Source organism: Ursus americanus, chromosome 12 (genome assembly GCF_024610735.1).
Source record: "Ursus americanus isolate L20-20 chromosome 12, mUrsAme1.1.p, whole genome shotgun sequence".
Taxonomy (NCBI): Eukaryota; Metazoa; Chordata; class Mammalia; order Carnivora; family Ursidae; genus Ursus; species Ursus americanus.
This window is the reverse complement of record NC_142138.1, coordinates 43,085,970-43,106,701: the sequence shown is the minus strand read 5'-3', so window position 1 is coordinate 43,106,701 and position 20,732 is coordinate 43,085,970. Positions and strand designations below refer to the sequence as shown.

Below are 20,732 nucleotides of genomic sequence, written 5' to 3'. Positions count from 1 at the left end.
TGAGGATGCTGTTGCATAACGACCCGATGTAGCTCGGCATTTTCAAATACTGAATACATGACGGATCACATAGTTTAAAAGGAAAAGAAAAAGAAAGTTGCTCTTGATTTTAGGAAATGCAGCGTCTATTATTTATAAAAGTATGACAAACTTGTGCTCATGTTTCTAATATGAAAATAAATACAAGGCAAATATATTTATAAGAAGGAAAATATCCTTATAATCATGCTGATTAAATTTATAAATCAAGCTGATTAAATAAGCTATATAACCATACTTTTATTTCGTGGAAATGAAACAAAAGACAGTATTCTGAAAGAAAAGGAATCGAAACACACACACACACATACACTCACAATCTTGGTAATGTTCATAATACATTTTCGATGAATCAATTTTGGAGCTTTAGTTCTTTGACTTACATGAAGGATTCTTTTTTTTTTTTTTAAGATTTTATTTATTTATTTGACAGAGAGAGAGACAGCCAGCGAGAGAGGGAACACAAGCAGGGGGAGTGGGAGAGGAAGAAGCAGGCTCCCAGCAGAGGAGCCTGATGTGGGGCTCGATCCCATAACGCCGGGATCACGCCCTGAGCCAAAGGCAGACACTTAACGACTGAGCCACCCAGGCACCCCAAGGATTCTTAACTTTAGAAATGGAGGCTAAAGTTCGTACATGAAACCAAGAATAATAGAATTAAGAAATATTTGCTGAAACTTTACAAATAATGTGGCTCTGCTACAGATGTCTCTCAATAAAGAGTTCTAGGAAATATATTTTAGAATAAAAGAGACATTCAGATTGCAAGTTTTAAAAAGTAATGTGCTTGCAAAAGATCAGAAGTTTGAAGTACAATGTAGATGACATAAGTTACATTTTAGATATACTAGCGATTGCTTTGATAACGGTTTTCTTATATGAAAATTATAAGTAATATATTTTTTTCTGTTTCTGTGAAATTGTAGTAAAGAGTCAATCAATTAAATATTCATTTACTCCTCTCTGTGCCAGGGACTATACTATGAAATGACACAATTCCTTCAAGGGACAGAAATGTAATCAAATAATAACGGTACCATATGGGATGGTACAAGCTAGCACAGAAGTATGTGCAGGTGGGGAAGGGAAAGCCCCTTAACTCAGGAAGGTGGAATCGCGGGAGGCATTGCAGAGGAAACCTTCCCAGAAGTGGTGAAGAGTATTAAAGAGGAAAGAATATTGAGGAGAAATTATTTTCCAATAACTAGGGAAGAAAGGGGCATTCAGTCAGAGGATTCAGTAAGTGGAAGAGCTTGGGACCTTAGCTTTCATGGCAAGTATGAAGAAAAGTGATGAGTATGGCTGGGGTATAGAAGCTCTATATTGAGAATTTGGGGATTGATTCCATTTTGTCCCCAATCCTCCACATCTACATGTATCAACAAGTCCCCTAGTTTATACCAAAAATATCTCTGGAATATGGTTAATATCTCTAATTCTATCTCTACTGCTCCAGCTCAATCCAAGCCACTATCTTCTCCAACCTGGACTGTTACAGTAGCTCCCTTAACAGGTGTTTCTGCTACAACTTGTACTCCCACTAAGAATAATCTTAAAAAAAAAAATCAGATGGAATGACTTCTTACACTGAATCTGTTAAGTGTGGCTTCTGCTTGCAGTCTCTCTCTCTCTCAAGTAAATAAATAAAAAGAAGTGTAGGGTTTCATAACAGGGGTAGGGACAGAAGGAGAAGCAGGCTCCCAGAGGATCAGGGAGACCAATGCAGGGCTCCATCCAAGGACCCTGGAATCATGACCTAGCCGAAGGCAGACACTTAAGTGACTGAGCCACCCAGGTGCCCCAATAAATAAATTTTTTAAAAAATAATGTATCAATATTGACTTGTAACTGTGACAACTGTACCATACAAATATAAAATGTCAATAAATAAGAGACTAAGTTTTCACTGGGATCAGAGTATGTGGGAACCCACTATACTATCTTTGTAATTATTCTGTAAATCTAAAAATATTCTAAAACTAAAAGTTTATTTTAAAAAAAGGAGGAGGAAAGAAAGAAGAAAAGCAGGCCATCTGCAGCTGGGGAAGTAGGCAGGGTTAGTTAAGAAGGTCCTCATGTATTATGCTACAAGGTTTGCACAAAAAAGCTCAAAAATGTTAAAAGATTTTACCCTGCAGCTAGAAGTGCAGTGTATGTGACATTTTGAAGTTAGAGAAAACAATAATTAGCCAGTTGGTTTATTTCTTAGAAGGAACAAAACAGCACTAAGAAGGATGTCCATTCCCATTAAACACCTCAGGGTATAAATAGTGCCGCCCATCTTGCAAATAGTGGGATGATTAAGGGGCGCCTGGCTGGCTCAGTTGGTGGAGCATGAGATTCTTGATCTCAGGGCTGTTTGAGCCCCACGTTGGGTATAGAGATTAGTTACAAATAAAATCCTAAAAAAAAAAAAAAAAAGAGTTGGATGATTGAGGTTATCAATTAGAGTTAATGTGAATACATCCATTTAAAATTCACAAAGTTCTGACATGACACATCGTGTCATTTGATTCTCAAAACATTTCTGAGATAGGGAGGGCAGGTATTATTACTATACCTGAAGTGAGAAGTTGAATGATATTTTCAGTGTCACACAGACAGCGAATTTTGGTTTCCTGGTTCAAAATTCCCTAAATCTTGGGCTATTTCCTTTTCACTGTCTCTGAAGTTGGATCAGAGAGCTGTGACAGTGTGTGGCCCCCGCAGCTGGGGTGGTCAGCATGAGCAGAAAGATAAAGATGAGATTAATGAGGTTCTTAATTAGGCAGCCAGGGTGGCCTTCCCGTGGTCCTTGGAGGGCAGATGGCCAAAGAGAAATTATGGCCTTGAGAGCAAAAGCAGAACACAGCATGGGCAGACATGATAAGAGTAACTGGGCCCAGAGCAGTGTGAGGAAAATTGTGGAGTGCAAAGAGATAAAGCAGCCATGTCATAAATGTCATCCAAGGGAGTGGGTGCCAAACTCCCCAGTGCAACAGTTACTTGCAGAATTTGTTAGCAATGCACCTTCTCCAGTTCGAGGTTAGGAGTCTTCCGATTCAGCCAGTCTGGGATGGGGGGCCATGAAAGACTCCCCCTCACGACTCCAGGAAGTCTGTGGAGAATGTCCACCAAACAATCCAGAGGATACAAGCAGCAGAAAACTTCTGGAGAGGTTTTTGATGTTAGGATAGCAAAGTGTTGGCAAGATAATAACTTCTATTTTTAAGAAACAGAAGAGAGAGTTTAGGCCTCTTTTAGAAAATAATGTAATAATTTTTTTGATGCTGGCCTTGTGTACGGTACTGGGGGAAAAGAAGTGAGTCAGAAATTCAGATGTGCTTGGTCCTTGTCCTCACAGAGCTTACATTCTAAATGGGAGACTGGTATCAAATAATATATAATATTGCATAGTAACTAATATTATTGTATAATAATAAGTAAGTGTTAAAAAAGATGTGCAGGGTTTCATAACAGAGGACAGGGAACAGGGGAGCCTAACCCACATGGAGAGATCAGAGAAGGTTCCCTTGAGAAAATGGCATATAATTTCAGATCTGAAGGATAAGGTGAATTGACAAAGAAAATGGAGAGAGGAGGATAACAAAGGCATTCTCAGTAGAACATTTAGCTTCTTTCAAAAAAATACTTATTGAGAACCTACAGTGTGCCAGGTATTCTTCTAAGTTCTGGGATATGGCAGTAAGCAAAGTGGACAAAGCTTCTACTCTCACGGAATTTATATTCCAGTTTATGAGACAAAGAGCATTTAAAAATAAATTGATAAACAGGAAGTCATCTGATAATATTGTGGGGTGTATGGGTGGCTCAGTTGGTTAAGTGTCTGACTTTGGATTGGGTTGTGATTTCAGGGTCCTGGGATCAAGCCCCGAGTCGGGCTCCCCACTCACTGGGGAGTTTGCTTGTCTCTTTCCCTCTCCCTCTGTTCATGCTCTCTGTGTCTCTCTCACAAATAAATAAAATCTTTAAAAAATAACAATATTGTAAGATTTCAATTCTCTCCACGCCAACCCATTGATTCTATGCAAGGCCAATTAAACTCCCAGCAAGATTTTTTGGTAGAATTTGACAAGCCTATTCTAAAATTTATATGGAAACATAAAAGGAAGGTCTTTTTTTTTTTTTAATAATCTTTACACCCAATGTGGGGCTCAAACTCACAACCCCAAGATCAAGAGTCACATGCTCAATTGAGCCAGGCAGGTGCCCCTAAAAGGAAAGTTTTAAAGAAGAATAAAGTTGGTGGGGTGCCTGGTGGCTCAGTCATTAAGCGTCTGCCTTCGGCTCAGGGCGTGATCCCAGCGTTCTGGGATCGAGCCCCACATCAGGCTCCTCTGCTGGGAGCCTGCTTCTTCCTCTCCCACTCCCCCTGCTTGTGTTCCCTTTCTCGCTGGCTGTCTCTATCTCTGTCACATAAATAAATAAAATCTTAAAAAAAAAAAAAAGAAGAAGAAAGTTGGGAAACTTTCACTACTGAAAACAAGACTTATTGTAAAGTGATAATGAGACAGTGTAATATTGTCACAATGATAGGCAAGTAGACTAATAGAACAGAGCAGAATTTAGAGCTATTCTCATACAGGGAGTATGGCAAAGGTGCCACTGCAGGGCAGTGCGAACAGGATGATCTTTGCAGTAAAGAGCGCCAAGTCAATTGACTATCCATATAAAAAAACAATACACAAAAATCGGTTCTTGTGCAAACCAAAGCAAGAGTGCATCTAGGAGTGCTAGATGATAACACAGGAGAATGTCTTTGTGAACTTGGACTAAGCCAAGATGCCTAGATTTGGTGTATTCTTAAAATGGAACACTAGACAGCCGTAAAAGTCAACATATCTATATGCAACAACATGGGTGATTCTCATTAACCTAATATTGGGCAAAAGAAGTCAGTCACATAAGAATGCATATTATATGACTCAATTTATATGAAGTTCGGATACAGGCAACACTAATCTACAGAAGTTACATTTGGAGGGAGAGAATTATTTAATTTCTTGATCAGGGGTCGGTAATACAGGTGTTCACTTTGTAAAAAGCATAAAGCTGTATACTTAGGAATTTTGTATTTCTCTGTATGTATGTATGTTACAGTTCAATTAAAACATTTACTTAAAGAATTAAAAACATCCTAATCTCTTTTTCTCTTTACTGAGAAAATATTGGTGGTCTCAATCTGAACAGCAACCTACTAAGAAAAATTAGTGGTAGAAATTGCTGAAGTTAAATATTTTATTAAAAGTACTTTAATTCTATGTATTGTGTGATTTATTTTCACATAATTACTTTGATTTTAAAGTCTCAATTAGAGGATATTCAGGTATAACTGAGGAAAAATTACTTGGTGTATTAGGATAGGTTCTGCTATGACATAATAACAATGTTTCTCCCCCGTCCACGCTCCCAAATCTCAGTGGCTTAAAACAACAAAAGTTTATTTCTTGCTCCATTAGTCTAATAAGATGTTTGGCAGGTGATGTTTCAGGGACCCAGGCTCCTTCTGTCTACTGGCTCTGCTTTCCTCTAAGGTCTTGAGTTCCTCCTGGACCCTCTCCATCTGGCCAACCAAGGAGCAAAGACAAAGACTGCAGAGACGGCATACTTTCTTTTTAACTGTCTTGGCCCTGAGATTCCTTCTAATTACAGAATGAGAATTACTCACTTTGTCCTATAAAATATAGTGCGGCTGGGAAGTGTAGGATGCTCTGTGCTAAGGAAGAGGAAACTATTTTAGTTATCCTGCAGGCATTTCTGAGACCTGGTGCCCAAGACAGATTACAAGGTCACTATAGAAATGCTCAGAAAGGAGCTGCTGGGGAATGGGACTTCTAACAGGAAGAGTTACAACATGGCATCTTAGTCAGGAATCCTATTTCATTCAAAGATATAAAAATAAAATTGGAAAAAGAAATATCCTTTCATGATGTGAGAGAAAGAGGTCGTTGTCAGAGAGATATTAGAGGGAAAATTAAGATGGAGACGCTATTGCATTGGAGGAAGGTATGTATCAAAGTTAAGTATTTGAAACAGACTCTGGGAGTTTAGTTAGTAAGATATTGTACAGGACAGTGGGTTTTTAAGATGAGAGTGACAACACAGGGAGACAAAGCAGGCAGTACTATGGAATATTTTGTAGGCTTTTGTTCTCAAGAGTAAGCTAAGCCGAGAACATGGTACAAATTTAATCAAGAAGAGTTCAATTCTCACAAGGAGAGATGAAACTTACAGCCATCCCTCCCCCCTTTTTTTCCCTTAAGATTTTATTTATTAATTTGTGAGAGAGACAGAGACAGTGAGAGACAGCACGAGCGGGGTGAGGAGCAGAGGGAGAAGCAGACTCCCCGCTGAGCAGGGAGTCCAATGCGGGGCTCAATCCCAGAACTCTGGGATCATGGCCCGAGCCGAAGGCAGGCGCTTAACCCACTGAGCCACCCAGGTGCCCCTTAAAGCCATCTCTTAATGTCCCAGGCATTGGGGCCTGAACTTCATGGTAATAATATTATAATAGGGAAAAACACTTATAGGAAACAGTAGTTAAATTCTTGTGTGAGCAGCAACTTCTGGGGTTGTTGAAAATGATGCTCCTGGGCCTCTTAGCTTTACTTTGGCAGAAGTCTGGGGAGAGGTTGGGCAGGTTTGTGCCAGGGACAAAGAAGGAGGCCAGGAGGGGAAGAATGTGAGTTATTTTAAGATGGTTAATTTTAACTCTCTTATTTAAGAGAGCTTCTGGGAATGAAGCATGTCTGTTATTTCTTATGTTGACCTTGGTCAAGTTTCCGTAGACAATAACTTCTGGCTACATTGTTCTACTGCCTAGTCAGCAGACACAGCTGCCTGGAAGGAGTCTCACCTTGGAATGACAGGTGTTCTTTCTTCTGGTGCCTTGTATAAAAGGGAAGGGGGCAGAGCAATTGCAGAATCTGCTACTTAGACTGTTCTCCCTACCTATACTATTACCCAGAAGATTTGAAAACAAACCCAGGGCATATTAATTAGGGAAAGGCTGACCTATTGAAACAAAGACATCTAACAATTCATTTTCTTAAAGAAGGTAAACATTTACTCCTCTGGCACATAACAGTCTGCTTTGAGTGTTCCAGGTTGACAGCCTTCTGGTTGTGATCATTTAGGGACCCGAGTCCTACCCACCATATTGCGCTGTCATCCTGAGGCATTGTTGCCATCTGCATGGTCAAAACTGGGTCACTGTGGGTTCTAGCTGATAGGAGAGTGTATCACACTTCACTTGCATCACATTTCATTGGCAGGAGCTCAGTCATGTGGCTACACTTAACTACAAGTGGGAGTCACCAATGTTGTCCCTAGCTAAATAAGCCCAGTTATAACTTTGTGTGAAGATAGGAAAAATGGATCTTGGCAGGCAGGAAACGTAGAGGTAATAAAACAGAACCAATACAATTATTTTACATATATTATTAAAACAACATACATATGAACTTTGTTTATATCAGAGTTATATATACCATTTGTTGTAAAATATCCTCAAATTCTGAAAGTAACAATTGTTTTGAAACTACCAAGGTGCACTACAATTTCAGAATTTTATTCCCATTTCTCACTTATCTTTAAATAGCCAAGATTTCTAAATCTAGATCTTTAAAATTTTTTGTCCCTTCCTTTCCAAATTCAAGTTGTTAGTTATAAATAAGCAAACACTTTGTGTGCTAGAAGAGGTGTAGCTCTTCTTAAAAGAATGAAGGTGCCGTAGCTGGCGCCCTCTAGGGCCGGGAGGGCTAATGAGCCTAATTAGCAGCACCTGGGGCGGCTGGGAGCGGGTCACTTCCACGGCGGGGCCGTCATGTGCTTCCCCTGCCCTCGGTCCCGTGCGCCCTAGCGGAAGTACCGTAGCCGGCTCCGTGTATGTCCGGGAGGACTACTGAGCGTAATTTGGACCACCTGGGTCAGCCGGGGGAGGGTCACGTGGGTGGCGGGATTGGGTCACGTGCCTCCCCCGGGCGTGTCACGTGCTCGCCCCACCAGAAGTCCCCCCCTAGTGTCGATAGAGGGAATGATCCTAATTAGTAGCACGTGGGCGGCAGCGGCAAGTCACGTGGGCGGTAGGGGCGGTCACGTGCCCGCCAACCGCGCGTTAGGTGCAGGTCACGTGGGCTTGTGAATGAAGAGGCAGGCAACATTCCAAAAGCCCTGTCTAGCTGTAGGGGCTGGAGGAACTCATTGTCATCTTGCCCCACCTGCAGCTTCCCTGGGAGACGGCACCAGGGAGGAGACAGAGACCTCCAGGGAGGGCCTTCACCACGCCCTCCTGTCCCCCAGCATCTTTCAGACCACCCAGTTCTGGGCGTGCTGACCACACACCATATGTAGCCTCACTGTGTTTCCCTGAAGTTGGACCCTCCCTCTGGCTTACAGAGCAATGTCAGCTCTGACTGTTGTGTCCTGACCTGGAGCGTTAAGTCCTGTCGTGGAGCCCCTGACCTCCAGCCTCAGCTGCGAGCTGGCCTTCAAGAAGCAGGAAGAGGCCTGGGAGGTCATGCTGGGCTGAGTCCTCCAGGGGCCTTTCTCTCCTAGGAGCAGCAGCTCAGGGCCACCGGTCCTCCCACAGGGGAAGATGTCAGCTTGGACTAACGAGGAGGGGCGTGATCAGAGCCAGGAGCGTGACTGTGCCCATGTGTGTTTGTGTGCGAATGTGCCGGTGGTGCATGAGTACGTATGCTTGTATATGTGAGTGTGCACAGGTATGCCCGTGTAGAGGAGTGTGTGAGTGTAGCGAGCATGTTTGTGTGTGCACCTGCATCAGTGTGCACGGGGTAGAGGAGTGTAAGTGTGTGCTCATGGGCCTGTGTGGCGTGCGTGGGTACCTGTGCGTGGGTATGGTTGTGTGTGTGTGTGTGTGTGTGTGTGTGTGTGTGTGATCTAGAGGGCCGACGGACCCTGTCTCACCTTCGGCACCCCAGAGCAGGCCCGGCACAGGGATCACATTGTCGGGGGACTTGGCTCATCCTCGAAGCTGTCAAACTGGACCCCGGTTCCCGCTATGAGGCCCAGCTATGGGTCCAGAAGGCCACCCCGGAGGATGACATGATGGAGGAACTGCGCTGTGAGGGCCAGTGGAGTGAATGGAGCCAGTCTGCGTGCTTCTCCTCTCCCCAGAGCTCTCCCGAGGAGAGGCCCTCTGCATCACACTGTCCCCCCCTCACCCTCCTGGAACCCCCTCCCTGAGGTGGTCGTGCCCCAGTTGACCACCCTCCCCTGGGGACCTGAGATTTTTGAGAAGGAAACAAACACCTGCCAAGCGTTGGGCTTCTTGGGACCTGTAGTAATTGTCTGTCACTAGGAGTGAGTGTGGCCCGGGACGGCATGCCGGGACTCTGCTTCCATCTCTGGAGCCTGGACATGGTCTCGCCTCCCTGAGGAGGGCTGGGCTGACCCTTGTGACCTGTTAGGAAGGGTGACTGACCCCGATGACCTTGTGGATGGAGGAGGTGAGGCCCAGGGGTGGGTGACTCATTTAGCAGGCGTGACACAACCCCTGTGGCCTATGAGAAAATTTCCACTGTGGCCCAGGGCACTCCTGCGGGGCTTCACCATGTGGATTTGGAAGAACGTCCTGGTGCCAGGGAGGCTCACAACCCTTGGCCCTTCCTGCCCACAGGCTCCCTGTTCTCACCTCGGGGGCAGCCGGACAGCAGCACCCTTGTGGCTGTGCCCGTCTTTCTGCTGCTGACCAGCCTGACCTACCTACCTCGTCTTCAAGCTTTTGCCCAGGTCGGTAGCCAAGGGGCGCGTGTGCCTGTGTGTGAATGTGTTAGTGTGTGCGTGTGGGGGTGTGTGGTAGGTGGGGTATCCTGGGCCAAACCCGCCGTCCCTCCTCACCATCTGGTCCTGGATGGGGTGGGAGGTTTGAAGCCTCTGCCCTGGACCTGTGGAGAGTTCCCCAGTTGTGAGGTGTGTTGGGGGCAGTAGGGCCCCAAAGAGGCTCAGAGGGATCCAGATTCTCCGGGACTGAGCCGCCCAAGATCCTCATCTATTGCCTCTGGAGGTGCTCTGTGGTTTGCTGATTTTTAAACACCTTCTGTGAAAATGTAGTTTGGGTCTCTGCTGTGCTCAGGATCCCGGTGAGCGCCACAGACAACTAAACAGACACAGGGCCCATTTGGAGTAAATCGTCACCCATGTCAGGTTGTAGGAGGGGGCGCAGAGGAGACTGGCCAGGTGTGCACCGGCAGCAGAAAGGATGAGAGGAAGTTGCACCGAGAGAGCGGGGTGGGGTGTGGGTGGGGATTTGGGAGGGGTGGGGAGGTGAGGGAGGAGATGCTGGGCATCTGAATGTGAATCAGGGTGCAACAAGATCTGGTTTGTGTTTGGAGGATAGATTTTGGTGGTACGAGGGGACGGGGAGGACCCACCGGGAGGCCAGTGGTGGTGTCCAGAGGGTGGCTATTTTCTTGGAGTGGGCGGGAGAAGCAGAGAGGGAGCAAAGTGGAGGGAACTGCCAGGCCTTAGGAAGAGAAGCGGAGGGGGCAGATGAGACAGGACCTGGGGAACTGGAGGGGCCACTTCCTCCCCCTGGGAAGCGGTGGGGCTGACTGGGACCCGTTGTGTTGGAGCCCTGGGCCACGTCCTTGTGGGAGGGCCCGTGGGTCTGTTGCTCAGGGAGGAGTCAGGTGGGGCGGGGAGCTGCCTCCCCTCCGCCAGTGGCACAAGTGTGGTTCCCGGAGGCGCCAGTTCCCTCTGTGGGACGAGGACACAACAGTCACCCTGTAGCCTTAAACCCACCATCGCAGCTTACCCCGTAAAGGACGCCTGTCTCGGTGGAAGTGAGTTCTATGGGATCATTAGCCCGGGAGGCCGCAGGAGCAGGTGCTGGGTTTTGTCCTGAGAACAGGTTTGGATCCAGCAAGAGGCGAGAAGGCAGGCAGCACAGATGAGGCAGGGGTGGCCTCTGGCTGGAAGGGAGTGAAGCTCCCACAGGGACCTCATGCTTCCTGGAGCTGGGCCTCAGAGGACCCTCCATGGGTGTCCTCTCCTGGCCTCAGGAAGCTTCTCCCAGAACGTGCCCTCTCCAGTGGCATTCTTCCCGTCCCTCTACAGTGTGCACAACGGGGACTGCCAGGTGCATGCACAGCCCGCGGCAGGGGTTGGGGGGCGGGGCTGGGGTCACCCACCTGTCTGGCCTGCCCAGGATGTGGGCTTCGGGTGAGAGTTGGGGGCTAGTATGGGGGCCTTCGTCAGTGCTTTGAGCTTTTTTGGTGTCTGTAGGGGGTTTAATTTGACATGCTGTGTCTCAAATGCGTCAAAACAAGTAGCTTTATTCTCTCTGGCGGGTTTCTTTTTGTTTTGGGGTAGCAGCCCCTGTGAGGTCAGTGGTCATGTTATAGTGCAAACTACAGCAGTGTCTGCAGCTGCCGCGTGTCTCATCCCGGCTTCTCTGAGGGTGTCTGTGGGGAGGGTCTGGTGCTTGTGCTGTCCTCAGGGCCCTTCGTGGTCTGTGGGCTACTGCTCTGGTGGCCACTGTGGAGTGCCTGGCCCCTCCTGGTTCCCATGGGTGGCATGCTGGCACCTATGGCCACTGAGCCCAGTCCACGTTTCCCCCTTTGTGGTGCCCTGGTGAGAATCAGAGCTCCCCCTTCCCACTGGCCTGATGGCTCCTGCCCCCTGGGTGGGGAGAAGCTCCAGCGGGCGGTCTCGGGTTCCCCACTGCCGGCGGAGGATGGGACCGGATCCTTCCTGGGATCCTTCCCGGATCTCCCTATGCCATTGCTGGGCTTCCCTCCGCCTCCCCTGGGTGTCTCTCAAAAGGAAGCCCAGAAAAAAAATTGAAAAAGGGAGCCCAGGTTTCAAGATTGTTGTCGCAAAAGTATAACTCAAAGCTTAAAGCTGAGTATTTTGTCCTTGGTGGAGGCCACCTCCTTCTCCCAGGCAGTCACTGTCAGAACCTCTAGGCGATCGTCCTGGAGTGTGTCATTGGGGCCGCAGGCACCCAGCACTCCTCTGTAGACCCACATCACCGGCCGGGTTATTTAGAGCCCCCGGGTGGTGGTTTGTTAGCCATGGGTTGGCTCTCCAGGGATCAGGGCAGACACAGAGGGTGAGGTACGTGTGGTCCGCTTGGTGGTGGTTCCTGGTCCCACCTAGGAAATCCTTTCCTTTGGGAGGTGGGGACCTCCTGTGGCTCCATGGAGAGGTCCAGGTCTGCTGCCCTCAGCCCAAAGGTGCCATTCCCAGCAGCGTCTCGCAGGGTGCGTGCAAGCGTGCGTGCGTGTGTGTGTGTGTGTGTGTGTGTGTGTGTGTGTGGTGTTTGCCCAGTCTGTGTAGCTGATGGGAGTGCGTGGAGCAGCAAGCAGGGATTTTCTCTGTCCTCAGCACCTGTCAGCACTTGTACCCTGTTTCAGGCTGCTGTGAGCACTGGGCAGGGAGGTGGGGGATTGCTGAGGGTCCTGAAGGGACTCAGGGGTCCTGGGCTGAGGGTGGGCTGGCACATGGGGGGAAAGATAGAAGGTTGCAAGCACAGTCGTTGCTTGGACTCTGGGTGAGGACGTCGGGAGAGCTTCCTGGAGGAGGAAGGGAGGCTGCTTCCAGGGAGAGTCCTGAACATGCTGCCTGAGCCCTTCCCACCCCCTCCCGCCATGCTCTCTGTCCTAGACCTGGATAGGGGCCCACAGAACCGGTCTGCTGCCGAGCCAGGACTGCGCTGGTTCCCCATGAGGAGCCTCGGAGTCTAGTGTCCAGAGGCCATTGCGTGGCTGACCTAGGACCCAGTGGATCCCTGGCAGTCAGTGGTCCTGGAGGAAGAGCAGGAGGGCCCTGGCGCCGGCCTCCCAGAGGCTGTGCTGCTACGGACGCATGTAGTCCAGGGAGGGTAGCCACCTGCCTACCAGCCACAGGAGGTCTGGGTCTCTGTGAGCCCCACCTGCCAGCTCCCCCACGCTCAGATTGCAGCAGTGGTGACTACTGGGCCCTGGGCTGCCCTGGGGGGTGGCACCCCCTCCACCTTCCCAGGAAACACACGGAGCTCTGGGCCCAGCCCCGCTTTGGCCTGTGACCTTTCTTGGGACCAGCAGAGCCTGGATGCCTGTCAAGGAAGTGGTCCTGTGGGAGTTGGTCACAGTGAGAGGCAGGTCCCCACTGCACGGATCCCGTGAGGACCTCAGGGCCTTTTTTTCGCTCCTACGCTTTGCAGCCACCGGGTTTGATCTAGAACCCTAACTTGGCCAGCTGTAGTTTCTCTGAGAATGGAGACCCTGCACAGACATCCTGACTGGATGACATCCTGACCCTCCCCTCCCCTCCCCTCCCCTCCTCTCCCCTCCTCAACAATCCACTGCCCAGCCCCCACTTCCTGGCCCACCACTTCCCTCCCTGCTCTCTGGCTCCATCCAGGCCCCTCAGAGAAGGGGGGTGCTAGCTCCACACCCTGTTCTGCCCTCACCCCCTTAAAGGGCCAGCTTGCTCTCGGCAGACACAGATGAGGTGGTGCTGTGACCTCTTTCTGTGCATTCCTGGGGTTACCTCTCCTACTGAGGTGACAAGAACTGGCTGCTGGCTGGGAGAGGGGCCCAGAGGAGGTGCAGGGGGATGGGGTCTGTCTATTCTTGGGCTTTCGGAGGTGGGAGGTGCGGATGTTGGGTTTGAGCAGAGGCAGAAGAAGGGAAGCCTGGCCAAATTTCCTCGCATGGCCCCGAGCTGCTGGTGACCCACCCTGCTCCCTCGGATGCACAGAGGCAAAAGGCACATTTATTTATCTGTTGTTTGATTTCTTTCCTCTGTGTTTTCAGGTTTTGTGTTGTTAGATTTATACTTAAGAACCTTCATTTTTGTACTGTGATTTTTTTTTTCATTTCACATCCCCATTGTCCTATACATCATTGCTGATCACCTCAGTCTATCGAGGCTGCTATCAAAATATCACAGACCAGGTGGCTTATAAACAATAGAAATCTATTTCTCACAGTTCTGGAGGGTGTATGTCTGAGATGAGGGTGTCTCTGACAGCAGACTGCTTGTTTTACCCTCACTTGGAGGGAAGGCACTGGGGTCTCGTTTACAAGGAGACCTCACCCTCATGACCCAATCACCTCTTCTAACACCATCCCATTTTTCATGAGGATTCCAACACATGAATTTGGGGGGAACACAAATATTCACACCATCGTCCCGATATCCACTGACTTCTGTACATTTACCTTCTAAATTCGCTTTTTGTCATCTTTCCATTTTCCTACCAAGGGACAGGAGTGGTGGGCTGCATTTCAGTTGGAATTTCCAAATGATGACACTAGATACTCAGAACTCTAAATTTCAGAGATTCTCCAGACCTTTCCTGAGTGGGTGAACTGGCCACAGCTAAACTGTGAGTGGGTGGTTGGGATGCCCACGGCTTCCAGACCATTTGGGGTTGTGCGAACAAAGTAGAGAGACGGTCCTCAGGCCGCAGGAGGGAGATCCATGGCAGGTTCCCCAGAGATGTGTCATCCAAGGCAAGCGCAGAACCCTAGGTGTCCGATTTTCTCGGTTTATTTTTGCTTTCTCCTGTAGCATTTCAGCAGGATGTATCTTACACAAATGTCCCTTCGTGGGGGCTTTGGCCCTTCATAACCATGGCCATACGCCATAGTGCTTTTCACAGATTCTGCTTCTCGGAGAGGAGAAGCACCGAGAACATCTGGCTGTAAGTGTGCGTGGGGCTGGAGCAGGTGCGCGTGGGGCCGGTGGCCTGGCCACCCTGGGCCCAGTGCGAGGTCCTCTCCATTCTGTGTTGACAGGCGGGTGCACATGGAGAAGTAGGTGTGTTAAAAACGGCAACGTGATTTACGTTTAATTAGATTCTTTACACCAAACCTGAACTGTTTAAAAATTAACTTTTCTTTTTTGAATGGAAGTAAACTCATCAACCATTTTTTTTCTTTTGTTCAGAAAGTCACGGTTGAATCGGCAGCACATTTCACTGGAATCCTCCATTCGATGAACTCTATAAATACATCAAGCTTTGATAAGATCATGAGAACACTCAGGTGTTTACTATGAACCCATCTGTTTCTGGGACTTTTTCCAATGGGATATTTCTAAGCCTTACCGTGACCTTTCATGCTCCTTGGTCTGTTTCTATCTTCCTTATATCAAGGTCCATTTTGTTTATTTGCATTTTTATTTAGAAATTACCCATTTCCTCTAGGCTTCCAGTGTTCTCTTATTTGATTTTTAGAATTTTTAAAAATGTTATTTGAAGTAAAATTGGCAACGCAGGGTTTAAACTCAGGACCCTCAGATCAAGACCTTAGCTGAGATCAAGAGTCCGACGCTTAACCTGTTGAGCCACCCAGGCGCCCCACTCTTATTCGACTTTGAATCTCTATTCTGTTTCTATTTTTTCCAGAATCATCACAGTTAATGAACCAAGATTGATAACTTATTACTAACTGAAGTTCAGATTGTGTCCGGCTTCCCTCTGTTCTGCCTTTGCTGCTCCAGGGTCCCATGTGGGGCAGCACATGACAGGTGGTCATCACGTTTCTTCAGGCTATTCTTGGCTCTGACAGTTTCTGAGATGTGCCTTGTTTCAGTGACCTTGACGGTGTTGAGGAGGAAAGGTCAGATGTTTTGTGCATTTAGCTCCACCTCTGTGATGGGTGGCTGAGTGTCTCCATCAAGCATTTGGAATTCTTGTGCATTGTTTTCTACTCATTACAAAAAAAAAAAAGTCTATGTAATAAGTTATTTTTACCACCGTGAACCCTGGGTGGTTATTATAGGCCTTGGTTGTATTCCAGCAGTAGGCTGTGTAGTTGCTCAGTTTAGTCCTGCTGTGGCTCTTCGTGTTGTCTCCTGTTTCCCTTGACATAATTCCAACTTGGTGGATTTCCATGATTGGTACTTACTCATTTTCTGATATTTCAGGATTATCCTGGCTCCTGCAGTCACTGTTTCGGCTCCTAGAGCCAGCCATCCCTTCCAAGAGCCCTTTTTATGGAGAATGGCATAAAAAAACTGATGTACCATGGGAACTAAATCTGCTCAGATTGAAGAGGAAAATTGACCAGAGCAGGCCCAGGCCAGGAGGCCCCGGAAGACAGAAAGTTACTAACAAGAATCTAGAGATAACCAGAAACCCTACTGGGAGCAAGCGGTAAGCAGCCCTTCCTGCCTCTGTAAAAGGGCTTCCAGCCACAGGCTCCCTGTGCTTCTGTTCCCGCCTGAAGCAACCCCCACTCCCCCAGTTTCAACCCACCTACCAGCAGTCAGCATAGCCCTTGGAGCCTGACTGCCTGCACTCCCCTATAAGAGCCCTATAACCCCATTGCCCGGGGCCCAGAATTTGGAGCACGAGCTCATCTGGGTCCACTGGTGCAAAATAAATGCGAGTTCTCCTACTTCTCTGAGTGTCACTTGGTCTCTCGCCAGCCTGATTCTTATTTTTCCGCAACAAAATGTTGGGGTCCAGGAGCAAACATAATTCTTGAGATGTCTTTGGTGCAAAAAAGGTGATTTTATTAAAGCACAGGAACAGGACTCATGGGCAGAAAGAGCTGCATTGAGATTGTGAGGAGTGACTGATTCTATACTTTCAAGTCGGGATGGGGTTAGGGATAGTGTAAGTCTCTTAGGAATTTGGAAGCAAGGTTTTCAAGGACCTTGATGGGTCATTTACTACTGTTTAGTGAAACCTTAAGTCATGAGACCCTTCATATGTGTATCATTGCGCCATATGTTCAGAGGATGATTGCTAACATGTATCTTGGGGAGTGATGGAGATAAAGGAAGTTTCTAAAGGGATTTTTATATGTTGAAGAAGACTTACAGGATCCTGGTGGTCGGGCTCATGTCAAGCCGATGTTGCCTTTTGCCCTTAGCAAAGTATCAATATTGAGGCAGCTGAGTTCCTGGAGGAACATTTCCCCACTTGTTTTAACTACCTGTCAGTGGCCTGTGATGAGGGAACAGAAGTCTGGCTGCACACAAGGCACAAGTTCGCACCCTACAACATCCCCCCACCCCCACTTCTGGGCGGGACTTGTGTGACATTCTTCCAGGAAGCTCTCAACTATTTTAATGTTAATGCCTTGCTAGAGGAAAAAACAACTTGACTGGAGCAAGGCCTCCAGTATCTCAATCTTCTTTAACATATGAAAGTACTTTCTCAACCTCCCTTTTTCCTTACAAGCTCCTCCAACCCCGCAGGATATAATCAGCCATCCCCTCACAACCCTGGTGCTGCAGCTCTTTCTGCTCACGGGTTCTGTCCCCGTGCTTTAATAAACCACCAATTTTGTACCAATTTTGAATTCTTTCTTGGTCGTTGGCTCTGGACTCCACCCCACTGAACCTCACCTGTATTCCACAACCTCATCATATGGTGTCCGAACGTGGGGCTGTGAGTCTTTTCATCCAGACTCTGAGCTTTGGTGCAAAATTGGTGAGTACTTTCTCTCCTCTACTTTTACTCTCCTTCCAGGGACTCTTCAGGGAGTATGGTCTTATTGGAACCCTTTCATGTCGATAGGTCAGGCTGCAATCCTCTAGCCCATGGCTACTCTATGGGAAGGAGAAAGCCTGCCTTTTGGCTGGAAGTAAGTACCCTGGCCGGGATGGTAATAAGACCCAGAAACTTGATGCCCTCTCTTTACTGCTGTCCTTATACAAAGTCGCCTGTCTTGGGCATGGGACAGCCACCTAAGTGACTAGCATGGCTGCCAATCTTAAGACTCCTGTGTGAGGTTTCCTCCTGATGGATCTAATGGGATTCCCTCCACATCCCTGGTCTAGCCACTTCTGGCTGCGGGACCTCCGACTCGGAGCCAGCGGAAACCAGTACCCGAATGTTACGTACATTCCATGGTGGAGGGGGGTTGTGGGGTGTCAGTTCCTGCTTTGTCCTCAGCTTGCCTTCTGCTCCCTCATCATTTGGTGCAAAAAGGTGGTTTATTAAAGCAGGGGGACAGGACCCGTGGGCAGAAAGAGCTGCACCGGGGTCATGAGGAGTGGCCCATTATATACCCTCGAGTTGGGAGGGCGTTAGGGTTAGCGTAAGACTCTAAGCAATTTTGGAAGCAAGGTTTCCAGGACCTTGAGAGGGCTAGCTATTGTTGGGAAAAGGTCATTTATTACCATCTAATAAAACCTTAGTCATGAGACTCTTCAGATGTGTATCACTGGGCCATATGCTTGGGGGATGAGTGCCAACACGCACTTTGGGGGAAGGGGTGTCCAGCTGTCCTTTCTGGTGGCCCTGAGTCAACGGGGTCAACATAGCCATATGGAAATGGGAAGCTCCCACTCCTAGTGATAATGGTGCTATTGTCCCCCACCAGTCTAACAACATGATTTCTGAGAGAAATACGACACAATAGCAGCTTCTTGACCTTCCTTAAGGTTTGAAAATCATCTTGTGAGTCATCTTTCTAGAAAAATGGTTTCAACATGTGTTCTTTTTTCTGGAAAAGAAATAGCCCCAATGGTAATTATGGCTTCCTGAGCACCTGCTCTTGGGAGACACCATACTGGCTCTGTGTAGCATTCTCCCTCTTAAACTTCTAAACTAAGATGTAGATAGAATGAGTCCCATTTTCTAGATGGTTAGACAAGGGCTCAGAGACTATGTGAATTACAGAGGATTTTAGTGTCAGAAACCTAAGTGGGATCTCCAAACTGACTCCAAATCCCTTGTTCTTCCATACAGGGTACCATTTCCCTCTTACTTCTGGTCTTCTCGATCTGGAAACCTAGGAAGTATTAGGATTTTGTTGTTGTGTGGCCAACTGGAACAAATTCGGCAGCCCTTTTAACCTCTGCCCATCATGATCATGAAGATAATTATCTCAGTGGAGGACCTTTGAGTAAGAGACTTAAAGATCCCTAGGAATAGAGATACTATAATATTTTTCTGATATTAAAGTTACTGAAAGAGCTATCGTTTTTAATTGATGGAGGCTCTGGTCTGTTCAGAGTGTGCTGTGAGGTCGGAGATAGTATTTAAAAACATTCAGCCTCTTCTAAGAGACAGTGCTTCTAAAGATTGCTAAAATATTCCCTTACCTCCGATTATTTACTTCCCAACCATCATAGTGTTTCTGTGTTAGGATTATGATTTCCAAGAGCCAAAATTTGCAGAGAAAGAACTTAGTGCATCCAGGGGCACTTTCGTGTTATGACAGTGAGCTACTCTGTTGTATTCTGTAGTCCAAGGGAATGGTGCCGGACATCTCTAAGATGTCTGGCAGTTCTAAAATTCTGACTGTAAATGATCTCTATGCTTCAGAGATTTGGGCAGGACAAGGGGAGGAGTCCAGAGACCGTGAATGCCTCTGGTGCCTGTGTTGACCACGGAACAGGTAACCTTCTATAGGGGTCCTTTTGATTTCTTTGTACTATGTGAAAGGTGCTTTCATCTCAAGTTCCTCCATTTGGTAGTGATGATAAGGATAAGAGTAATTTTTATCTCATACCATCTGTGAGCCTTGATTCCTTGATCCCAGGGAAGCTATCCTTTAACATTTTACCCAGCTCAAAATGACTGGGTAAAACCTCAAAGCATGGGCCCTATTTCTGCCCCTAGCACATACTGTCCATCTGCTTCAAAAAGAAAAAGATAACCAAAAAATGCCATTGCCAACATCAAGGTAAGAGCACAAAAGACCCTCTCTGGCTCCCATAAGATTAAAGTCATACTGACTTGTACATACTGAAAACATAAGAAAAAGTCTGTCACTTTCTGGAATGTTCTTCCTCATCATGATGTGTAACTCTGTACGTAACACAAAACAGAACAAATATATAACCCTGCCCCAAATGTTCCTTCCCCAGAGCACTCCCTTCTTTGTGAAGATTGTGTCTCCCAGACAGCTGTCCTGACTTGGGTTTGAATAAAACTCTCTTCCTTTCTCTCTAAAATGTTTTAAAAGGTTCATTCATGTAGTGTCGACAGTAACACTATGTTTTCTTTTTAAGTGAAAAATAAATGTTCCTGGTTCACAACTGGAACAGCACAGAAGGGTGGCTGTTCTTCATCCTGACCCCTTCCCTGCAGAACCAAGCATGTGTATATAGATTCCAGCACAAATGGGCTCATCCTAGAAGGATGCTTTGAAGGTCTGAGAAGCACTATCCACTCCATGGGTGAGACAAGAAGGCAAAGCTATTCCCACTTGGAGCATTCCTTTTTGGGCTTAAAATTGCCTTGGAAATGCATGAAAGCATTGCGTTTCCTAAAGCCCAAGGCTGGAACAGTCTGAGAGCAGCTGACCTTGCCAGGAACCAGGCACACCACTGGAGGGGGGGGGGTGAGTGCAGAAGGGAAGGGGCAGGGCTCTGAGGGTGGTCTGTAGCTAGAGGGGTCCGCAGAAGGGGCTGTGTGTGTGTGTGTGTGTGTGTGTGTGTGTTTGGGGCCCTGCCCACGATCTCACTCACTCCTGTGCAGGGCGTTGAGCCAAGGAGGCGCCTCCTGGACCCCCTGTGCTCCCATAGTTGCGGGTCATGGGGGCGAGTTGCCCGGCATTCAAGGGGCTGGAAGCACCACACTCCCCAACCAGTCACTGCGTGGGGGTGGAGCTACGTCTCTGTGGCGGAGCCGGAGCACCCCGAGGACGCAGAGCACCCCGAGGACGCAGACCGGGAGCCAAGGAAGGGGAGCTCTGAGAGAGTTGACCTGTGGAGTTCCTGGCTGAGTCAGTGCGTGCTGTGTGCCGGGGTGGGGGTCCGGGAGTAGGGGGCGC

The 20,732-nt window shown here is 47.7% G+C and overlaps 1 protein-coding gene across 3 annotated transcripts in view; it reads left to right on the top strand.

Annotated features, from left to right (window-relative positions):
* LOC148109178 (uncharacterized) overlaps window positions 1-20,699 on the top strand; it is a 150,562-nt gene extending 129,863 nt beyond the window's left edge. The window contains exons 1-4 of one of the 3 annotated variants that reach the window (XM_087866101.1): window positions 13,616-15,522; window positions 15,922-16,150; window positions 17,477-17,591; window positions 18,701-20,699. In XM_087866101.1, coding sequence (XP_087722227.1) covers window positions 15,516-15,522; window positions 15,922-16,150; window positions 17,477-17,591; window positions 18,701-18,757 — 408 coding nt within the window. In that variant the 5' untranslated portion in view covers window positions 13,616-15,515 and the 3' untranslated portion in view covers window positions 18,758-20,699. Of the gene's footprint in view, window positions 1-13,615; window positions 15,523-15,921; window positions 16,151-17,476 lie in introns of those variants that run through there. The other 2 variants (XR_015726307.1, XR_015726308.1) reach the window with 2 other exon arrangements.
* Window positions 20,700-20,732: the final 33 nt, after the last annotated feature.